Source organism: Lygodium microphyllum, chromosome 7 (assembly GCF_053477565.2).
Source record: "Lygodium microphyllum isolate KBCC chromosome 7, Lygodium_microphyllum_v1.1.10, whole genome shotgun sequence".
In the NCBI taxonomy this organism is placed as follows: Eukaryota; Viridiplantae; Streptophyta; class Polypodiopsida; order Schizaeales; family Lygodiaceae; genus Lygodium; species Lygodium microphyllum.
The window spans coordinates 120,965,990-120,977,236 of NC_141141.1; the positions used below are offsets into that span (position 1 = coordinate 120,965,990).

General features: G+C 36.6%; 1 protein-coding gene across 1 annotated transcript; it reads right to left on the reverse strand.

The window, feature by feature from the left end:
• Nucleotides 1–281: 281 nt before the first annotated feature.
• On the reverse strand, nucleotides 282–1,294 carry LOC148033884 (uncharacterized). Its single transcript, XM_087682383.1, has 2 exons — nucleotides 1,067–1,294; nucleotides 282–896 (listed from the first exon to the last, which is right to left on the reverse strand). Exons 1-2 carry the CDS (start codon nucleotides 1,233–1,235, stop codon nucleotides 652–654), a joined length of 414 nt encoding a protein of 137 aa, XP_087538509.1. The 5' UTR covers nucleotides 1,236–1,294; the 3' UTR covers nucleotides 282–651.
• Between the last annotated feature and the right edge of the window lie 9,953 nt (nucleotides 1,295–11,247).

Below are 11,247 nucleotides of genomic sequence, written 5' to 3' on the forward strand. Positions count from 1 at the left end.
CCTTACCCTTGTGTTTTATAATGCACATGGATTTCCTTCCAAACATGAGCTTGCGCATTCTCCAAGCATACTCTTAAGCTTCAAATAGTTGAGAGAACTTGGTGACGTGGGATATTAAGCGAATTCGTATTCTTCTCTTTCCTATTGACAAGTGGTGAAGCACAATGTATGCATATCTAAGAGCAAAATGGCTTGATAGTGTGAATATTAAACGGCCATATTAAAACAATGTAGGAAACCTCAAGAGTGGAGCAATTCTGACAAAGTGAGCAAAATGTAAAGTGTGGGCAAACTTGAAAGAACCCGGTGGTAAGATGAGTTGCTTTGAGAAAGTAAAAGGAAGGAGAGATAGAGATAACTTATGTACATGTGCATTTAAATGCAAGGTCAGCTTATGCACATTTGCATTTCCAAGTTTTTACGCCTAATCTCTCGCAACATGCGTACGTAGGTCCTGACGACATGGTCCAAGGCGTAGACGACGGCCATGGAGGAAGCCCGAGGACTCCCAATTAATTAAGGAAGCCGCCTTAGTGTAGAGGTGGATATGTTGACATGAATTAACAGACATGACATGCGATGGAACGCCTAAGATCGAGTCTAAAAACCTAGGACAAACAAGCGTAAGGTGTTCGTTTACACATAAGTAGGCTAGTTCACGAAGAAGACTTTGAGATGCCTCAGGACGTTGTTAGCAGGAGCAGAGCGACGCTGCTGAGCGGGCGACTTTCTTCTCGGGATGGTGATGAGGAGACGGCCGTCCTTGTGCCAAGCCGCGTGGGTGTGGCTGGTGAGGAGGTTCGGGGGCAGCGAGACGGGCTTGGTGAAGGTGGGTCCACAAACGTACAACGTCTGGCTGTGGTCATCCACCTCGACTCGCAGCTCCCCTCGAAGCGCTGCAGCAAGCAAGCAAGCAAGATGAACCGGAAATTAGCAACGACATCTTCACCACTCATCGAACGCCGCATTATGCAATCCTCCTTAGTATTAAGGTACTGTCTCAACGAGTCATAGGCTCGTGCAACATTAAACATCAGTTTTGCATGTTATGAGAACATTAATTTACCGTTATCTACGAAGGCTGAGACAATGTATTGCGAGGCTGTCTCGCTGCAGTCGATCTGTGGCTCCACATTTGTAACAAAATTGGGAGCGCTTAAGGTGATGGTCTGCCATCCGGCCGCTTGCTTCTTTATGCATGATACTTGACTGGCATAATATGGGACGTGAGCCATCTCTCTCTCTCTCTCGGCGTGTCTGCGCGCTTGCGCTGTGGAGGAACTATCCTCGACTTGTGGAGAGCCCATGCTAATTATTGTGTGTCCAACCATATCTCTTTGGATGCTCTAGACCATGCTCCAATATGCTCTGCTAGAGTGAAAAATCCTAATCCTTCCTCCCCTTTTAGATGTTAAAAAGCAATCCATGGCATCTTGGAGTGAAAAATTCTCCCCCCCATTTTAGACCATGTGCAACGCCTTAAAGTTGATAATTGCTTACCGAGATCAGAGCTTCATATATAATCTCTTATCTTAGACATGTGCCCTTCTATTCTTAAGATTTCTCAATGGGGCCATTCCTTCTTGATTTGTCTTTCCTTTTCCATTAGAGAGATACCAAGAGTTGTTGGTTTTGTAATTAACTAGCCATATTGGCTCCAATTAAGCTTTAACTCATCATGAAATTAGCTTTGTTTCACGTAATCATGTTCCTAAGTGAAATAGAATACAAAGATACCAAGAATACTTCATTTGTCTTTCCTTTTTCACTAGAGAGATACCAAGAGTCCTACATTTATAAGTAGCCACATAGCTCTAAATAAGTTTTAAAATAGCCTTTACTCATCATGAGGATTAGCTTTGCTTCATAAGATCATGTTCCTAAATTAAATAACACATAAACCATAAAATAAGAGTTGCATGTTTCATAAACTAGGAGTTGCACAAGTTCAAAACATATACACGTAGCATTTTGACTATGGTCACCCATCTATTAATCTCCTTTGTCATATGCATCTTCAGCCCATCTATTTCAACATTGTTAGGCATCGCTTTGGTGATTTTCACTTCAATCTCCTTGAGAGGTTAGGTTGGTTCCAATATTTGCTTAGAGTTATTCAATGATCCTATTTCTCTCCTGGAGAGAAGATTCGATGCCTACCTTTCAAGAGGTGAAGCGTGTTGTATTTTCTCCTCGTTTATTTTATTTTTCCATTCTTGCACCTTCTTAGCCATCTCCTCCCATATTTCTTGTATGGCCTCATCACACATTGTTGCCATTATCTCTTTGATATTTCCCATATCCTAATCCTACATTTTGTATATGTCTCAGAGTGTCCGCAGGCCCTTCTTCACTTGAGAATCTATCACCTTGATTATGCTACCACAAAGAATTAACCGAGTATTTCTTGCTCTTCTCCCCTATAGTGTAGCTGCTGGATGTTGGGGATATCTAGCTTTTCTTGGGGTTTCCCATCGTATCTTTGAGATTTGGTTGTAGCCTATCTTCTCAAGGGCAGCCAACCACTAGAATGCCAAAGCTAAGCAGGATGTGCTTGAATGAATTCAAGAAAAGAATGGATTGTTTTCAACTATCCAATTGGCAATGGCTATGGCGGGTAGAGGCTAGGGCACGGCTAAGGCACAGTTGTGTGTCTGTGTGTGTGTGTGTGAGCAGCAACATAAGAATATTTTATTTGGAAAAATGAAGTGATTTTAAGTACTATTTCTATTATAAATCTTATCCTTATCATAGAAATACAGAGACAAATAGAGTAATAGCGTGAAAATATAATTTAGAGAGACAAAGTGAGGGGATGAGAGAGAGAAGGTAAGAGAGAGAGAAAGTACGAGAGACAGGGGGTGGAAATAGGGGGTGGAAGGGAGACATAAAAAGAGGAGAATAGGGGAGTGTGTGTGTGTGTGGGAGGGAGATATAGAAAGAGAATAGGGGGGAGAGAAGGGGGAGATAGAGAGAGAGTAAGAGACATAAATAGAGAGAGACAGAGACTTAGAGAATAGAGAGAGAGAGAGAGAGAGAGAGAGAGAGAGAGAGAGAGAGAGAGAGTAGTAAGATAGAGGGAGTCTCAGAGATAGAGATAGAGAGACAATGAGTGAAAGACTTAGAGAGAGAGAGAATAGGTTATAAAACAAAGGAGGGAGGGAGAGAGAGTAATAGAGAGACCTAGAGAGAAACTGAGTAAATAAGAGAGATTATGTAAGAGAGTAAGAGATAGAGAGATAGAGAGAGAAACATGAAGAGGAAGAGAGAGAGACAGAGAGACAGATAGAGAATAGGTTAAGAGAGAAAGTAAGGGAGAGAGGAGGGAAAAGAGAGAGCAATTGTGTGTGTGTGTGTGAAAGAGAGAGAGAAAGGAGCCAAATAGAAAGAGTAGGAGGGAGGGAGGGAGGGAGGGAGGAAAGGAGGTAGAAAGAGCTAGAGAGGGAGAGAGAGGGAGAGAGAGAAAGACTAACAGACTAAGAGAATGAGAGAAAGTCAAAGATAAAGAGAAAGATTAAGTAAAAGAGTAAGAAATGAGAGAAAGTCAAAGATAAAGTAAGAGAATAGTACACAAAACTTTGAGCCTAGGTACACAATACCAAAAATGAGTGGCGATAAGAATGGACATATTGGGGCTCAAGGAACATATCTCAATCAACATGTCCCATATTCATGCCTTCAATGTTAGTGGGTAATTTGTTGAATGCTCCATTTTTCCATAGAGCATGTGTGATGGCATGTAATTTCCCACCAGAAAGTATGAATCAAAAAATTATAGACTACCTACCAGTTAGTGATGAGTAAAGTGTATATGCTTTATGTGGAATTCACAATGATGAAATTCACTATGTGCAATGTGCACAAAAATGGAGGTCTACTAATGTATTGCTCATCTTTATGAAACTAGTAGATCTACTACATCTCATGAAAATACTTTGTAGGCATGCCACGTAAGGAGCACCCAAGCAATTCTTCTACTTTGCCTTTCACAATTAATAACTTTTCAAAACTAAGTTCATTCTCCACATATCCAAATAGGCATGGATAATAAGAAATTGTATATCTATGTTGATCATGATAATTATTGTATATCCAACTAAATCTCTTTCGATGCTCTAAATCATACTCCACGTTATGTCTGATTATGTATGACGTGTGACACCATATATCTTAATAATGTATCTTTCGATACTAAAAAGCGAGCCTCCATGTCATCTTGGATTACAAATGCCATTAGCTCTTATCTACAATGTGTAACATCAAATATTCCCTTTAAAGTATACTTACATCTTGCATATAATGACTATAGTTGACTGATTCTCACAAGATGGACATCACTGATCTCCTAGACTATTTGATTTTGACAAATTTTCATGCATTTTTAACAATCAAATTTTTGAAAAAATAAATTTCTACTTGAAATTATTCCAAATCTTTTAGTATATTATCTTATGATATTGGTAAATCCCCATCCAATTTCAATATATCATAGGCACATGCTATTTCCAATATATTGAAATAAGACATGAGCTGGTAAAGTGTCTTGTAGCCACTTTTGTGGCAAATTACAAGACTAGTGTTAATAATGTCAAGTGTGATTATCCATATGATTTCAAGCTAGTCATTCTTAGATTCCAAACTTCATGGAGGGAAACAAAAGTGACAATGGAAAATTAAATCTTATTTAAGATCTCAAAATGTAACCTTGAGGGAGCCTTTTATGCCTACTTGTGAACAAATAATATTGGGACCACCATGATCTACTTTCTTTAATAAGGATTTCACAAGATAGTTGGAAAATCATGTATTTCACTTTTAGATTTACCATGCATAGAATGGAGAAAAAGTTTGAATTTAGTATTTGAATGTTTGAGCACATCTATATGAGATATGCTTTTAGTTGTCTTGGGATCTCTACTTTTGGCCACATGGATGTGAGGTTTCCTACTTTGTATCCACACGGAATTCCAAAGGGCCATGAAGTTTTTATTGCAAGTCTATAAAAACTCCTTATAGAAAACTAAGATACCATACTTTTACATTTAGGTTAAACCCCTAATTAATGTTACCTGGAAATCTAGTAATTTACTAATCTAACATGTTCCGTTTCTTGCTCAATCTATACTTTTGTAACCTAGTTAGTAAGGTACTTAATGTGCTCTATTTTTCAAGCTTCCTGGATTTCTCTACTACAATTGTCTCCTAGTGGGTTGCCTATAATGGGCACATCTTTCAATCATAACATATAAGACTCTATTCAACTTATATTCAATTTTTAATCATTATCTCAATTTTTTGTTTCATTTGTATTTACCTCCCTTTTTCTTTTAGGCTCTAAATGTCATATTGAACATTCCAAATCATGAGAGGATATAACCAATGCATTGAGAGAGTGTGTTGAGTAGTGCAACTATGATATATATTTACGCTTTTGATTATTCTTTTCTAATATTATCTACAATGGATTTGAGCATGTAAATCCAATTATCTCAAATCAAATAGTATATATAACATCATTATGAATTTTTATATAACTATGTATTGCAATTGGTAATAAGGACCAATTCTACTCTTATTATCTATTTTTCTTATTTGTAACTCCTAGTTAGACACTACTTTACTTCATTTTCCATATTTATCTTCTTTTGATGTCATATTGTCTTATTTTGGCAACTCTATTAAGCATCAATTGAGGTTTACCTTCTCAAAATACATAGTAAAACTGAGAATATCTTTATCCAAACTATCTATTTTTGTGTTACCCTTGATACAACATTGAGAATTACTAAAGCTCTAGACTCACACATTATATTTGATCACACATTCTAAACAATGTTTGATCTAGACTCACACATTCTTGTGTTACCCTTAATACATAGTAAAACTGAGAATATCTTTATCCAAACTATCTATTCTCATGTTACCCTTAATACAACAATAAAGATGTACAAGTACACTTAATTTTAAACTAATTTTCTATTATATTTGACTCTAAGTACTATCAATTGTACTCTAATTCTCTATATTTTCCCCCCATCAAAGACTTTAATTTTGTAAATAGCATGGAACTTTCCTTCCCCACACTATGAGAAGTCTATTTGACATGTGAATAAATGTATCGTACGAACTAGAAAGACTTAGAGATGCATCTATAGATGAGCTTCTCCATGCATCAAGTGACTTGCACCTTAAGTTTTGTGTGTTTTGCATGCTACAAGCTTAACACTAAAAATACCATTTAAATGTGATTTGATAGTAGCTTTCTTGTAATATTAAATGTATATTTAAATGCCCTTTGAGATATCCAAGCGGTGTCCAAGCATTGGTCTTTGATCCATTTGGCTCAATTGTTCTCTAGATTTTCTTCACAGATTAGTTACATTTTGGTTACTCAAGGACAGGGTGTTAGCTTATAAGTGGATAGGTACAGAGACCAAGGAGACCAAGGAAAGCCTAGCCAGTGCTAACTAGAGTACATAAAGGCAAGATTGAAGGCATTATGGGAAAAAAGGTAGGTCTTGCACAAGAAACCTGCCATTTTGGAGGCAAAATGGCAAAAGAATGGGAAAATAGAGTTAGTCTTGGTTAATAGTCCAGTTACTTTTGAGGACATGTTCTTTTCTCAAGCTCTTGTTGAAGCTTCTGTGGTAGATAACAATAATTCTTTTATATTGATCAATAGCCACTTCCTCTTTTTGTGTTAGCATGGGGCAATGATTCTTTACCTTGTATTGATCAAGTTGATAACCAATCTTGAGGCATGGAACTCGGTGGTATACTAGAATTATGCCTAGATTTTGTGGTGCATTTTGGACTAAATTATTGCTCCTCATCCATATTCAAGGAAACCATTGATCACTTACTTATAGTCTTTCTACTCCTTGGACAAGTACTTGGCAATATTCTCAATAGGGATTAACCTCTTAAAGCTTCCAATCTTCCTCCTCCAAAGAACCCCTAAAAACCACTACAATAGCCATAGCCACAAGTTTGAAGCACCAATTTCTTCAATATTTGGCTCTTTCCAACTTCTAAGGATTCTCTACTATCAAAGAAAGATTGGCTTCAAGTTTGAATACATTGGAAATATTCTACCATATTGAGCTTCTTGGAGTACATAATGGAGTCATATTTTGTAGCTTTTGGCCAAATATCTTAAGTATTTCGTATTCAAGTGTTCAAGAGTACTCAAGGCGTTGATTATTCAAGAATTTTAATGGTCTTCAAGCATGTTAGGGTTGATTTAATTGGATTCTTGGAAGCATGAAGCTCTTGGATTGATTTTGGACAATCTCTTCAATTAATGGACGAAAGTTTGATTCCAAGTGGATCAATCATCTTCTTCAAGTTCAACAAAGGGTTTTTCACTTGCTTAATCTCTGAAAATATCTCAATATCCACATGTTCTAAGCTTTATCACTTGTTGATGGGAGATTCTTGATCAATTAAGCCTCTAAATTAATCAATAGATCAGATATTAGTGCTTTTCTTCAATAATCATAGTCTATTAGTCAAATTTTAGCATTCATTTTAGTCCTTTTTCATCATGATTATCATTTGCAATGACTTGATGCATAACTTTAATTTGATTGTGTGATTCTCTTATATCCAAGAAAGAAATATTGTAAAGGGTAAGTAGTTGCCATCAATGAGTCACTGAATTGTAGTGGTAAGATCCTCAGTCAACCTCCATTTCTTGATTCCATTTTCATTGATCAAATCTTTGCATATCATTGAAGGTTGAAATGATTTTCTAGTTATGCATCTCATTCATGTCTTCTTAAATAGAATTATTTTGCCATGTTGATATTCCCACCAAGGAAGAAGGTGGATGTCGGGGTAGATAGAGGGACAATAGAGAGGCGACCCTCGCCCACTATTATAGATCCCAAAGGGGTGCAACCAACCAACCTGGTAAAAACTTTGCCCACCTCTTGGTGATTAGAAGTCCGTGTACAAAGCCTCTCCTACCATTTTATCCCTCACCATATGTTCCAAGAGTAAAGTCATTGAAGACCAAAAGATTTCAATTGAAGAGCATTGGTCAGAGCCTCATTGTCGACGATCAGTTACAAGGATTATAACGGTTTATTACAAGTTGATTACAGGATATTTCAACCTGTTTCACCCTTCAAGATACGTGCGTACACATGGGTAAGATGTTACTTGGGCAATGATTGGGGTTGATATTAAGTTATTTACAGGTGCTATAGGTTATTCTAGGTTGTGTAGAGGTTATTTCAGTGAAACAATGAATTGGGACCATTTGGGGGTACTTCCTACTTGGTTATAGATATTGCATAGTAGATCAATTTTTTTTCAGGGACTATATAGGGTATTGTAGATCATATTTAGTCTATACTAGTCATATACATGGTATCACAAGGATTTGGAGATCATAGTTTGCACCTAAGAAAAGTGGATCATAGAATAAAACAATGCTTTTATAGGTTGTAGGATTGTTCTATATAGCAGAAAAAGAAGATTCCAATAATATTCTATTTTAATTCTAAAGTTGAGTGCTATAACTCATCTTTAAGAGATATTCATTAACTTTGTTTTTCATTAAAAAGTTATTGATTCCAATATTGGAGAGAAAAGTTATGGCCATTTTAGTGACACAAGGTCTACAAGGATTGCACTATAACATTGAGCACTAATGGCTTAACACAAAGGAAAGAACAAGGCTAATGATGATGTTTAGCAACAAATCAAGGAAGCATGTGAGGTAATACCTGAGGAGATACATCATGATGAGGAAGAATCTTAAGAATATGGAACATTTAGAATCATATTATTAGGAAGAAGGGTATACCATACACCACTTATGAGATTGGGGAGACTTTTTTTAGGATTGATGAGCCTATTTTAAGTATTCATTGGTCAAATCCTCCTCTCAGAGTTAGAAGTTGGCAAACCTATTCCTCCAACTAGGTTTCAAACCAATTATCATAAGGAATGCTTCTAATATTTCAAGCCCCATTGGTAGTTACATGGATACGTAGCCCCATGTAATCAATGGATAGTAAGGCTTTGTTAAGAGGAAACTTCATGATAATATTGTGTTGACCAAATATAGTGGCCATTCATCATTACTCGCTGATTTGCAAGAGTATACTTCAAAGTTAGAATCTTATTTTGATATTTTTTAAAGGTCAGATGACCAAAAAATTAATTTTGCTACACTTCACCTTGAGGGCTTTGCTCATACATGGTGGTAGTATATAAAGAGGAAAAATCAACAAATTGATAAGTTGGGAAGAATTATGAGCTAAGATGGCTCAAGTATTCGTCTCTCTTGTTGAGAAAGAAAAGCTAGCTAGAAGATGGTATCAACTGGACCAAAAAACCCTATTAGTTAAAGAGTATACCAATGAATTCTTTAATATTACCCTACCATGCATGTAGAGAGTGTGAGTGATGATGCAAAGTTGCATAAATACATTTATGATTCAAACACTAATTTGTAAGTTGATGTTATGGCCTAGAAACCCTCCACACTATTCCATGCTATTAAGCTAGTGGAGAGATATGCTCATAAGTACAAGATGTATATTCCCATGCAAGAATCTTTTGGAAAACAAAGGGTTGTCAATAAACAAGGAAACTTTGGTGGCAATTACGGGTGTCCAAAACTTCAATTACTAGTTTGAGAGTCCCTATATAACAAAGTGCTTCAAAGTAGCAATAAGCAAGGTGATAATAGACGTACAAGTAATTAAGCAACCAGTGATAGGTTTGTATTTATGGATCTTTTTAGAGAGTACAAAGAGAAAAATCTATGTTTCAACAGTGTTGAAAAATATATAGTTGATCATGCATCTAAATGCAGTTATAAGAATACCATATCCAAGAATTACAATATGATAGTACTTGAGGTTGTGAATGAAGAGATCATTAAAGAACCACCTCTGAGTGAACAAGCTATATTTTAAGAGCATGATGAGGATCTTGATTCTGATTAGTCTTATGAGATTGTTGATGGATTTCCATTTGATCTGTGTGGACTATTGAGATGGCCAGCTCAACACACCTGCAGACATTGATGATGAATTGCCTAGCTAGATGGGTCAACATGTCTACACTTAGCATGTCAATGGTCATTATGATCCTCACATAGCCATTGAATTATCACTTACTATATTTAGTTTGTTGCACCTACCTACAAAAGTGGTGCACAGATCGGACGCCGTATGCGTGGGTAGTGAGCGTCAGAAGGTCCCTAAGAACAAAAGAACTATATCTTTTTGCACAAAAAACAATGAAGAAAGCTTGCACGACATGAACAAGAGACTAATTGGGTGCAATCTCCCTCCATACCTTGTGTGAGCGCTCCACAAAGCATGTATTTTATATATTATTCATCTTCAAGCTCAAAAAATAGCCCAATTTACAATTAGCATGCTTTTGCTTTTGTGTTTGCTTTTGTGCCACTAAAGAATTAAAGCTATTGGGCACCCAAGAAGTCAAGCGGTACCCAAATATAATGTCCAATACAAATATTTAAATCGTGCATCCATGGGCATACAAAAATAATAAATAAATATCAAGTGCTTTAATAAATAAGCATGTCAAAATATGGACACCATGCCTAAGATACGCGCCCATAAAAAATTGATGATAATTTGAATACACACCTCCAATGCTTCCCAATGCCATTGCTGCTTGCTCTACACATCACAACTGAAGCATTCACAATTGTTAGAAAAATAATACAATTAAACCGATAAAAGTGAATATCTAATAGTCTCCAGGTACAAAAATAAATTGGTTAGAAATCAATCCTAACCTTAATTTATTACGAGTGCGCACTCTAAACTCATAAACGTCTATTAATTTAAATATGCATTTTGCGAAATCACTCGCTATGGAATCACCCACTTACACATTAAATTAAGAAAACGCCCGAAAAGAATAGGCGTCCCCATCGACTTTCGCACAAAGAATCCACATTGTGTATGAGCCCCGGTAATAAAATTTTACGGAATCCACTGCAAAACCTCACGGAATCCACCATGGAATATGCCTCTTGGCATCATACCCCCGGGGTGGGATAGCAATTGTCCTCAATTGCTATTAGCTCAATGTGGAGCTGACAGTGTGGGGAAAGCACTTAGGTCTCTAGTGTGTATCCATTGGGCCTCTTCAATAGGATGATTTTTAAACTTGACCAAATATCTAGAATATCTACGACCAGTTCTAGTGGTCATAAAGTTAGTATCAATAATAGTTTCAGGCTCAAGGATT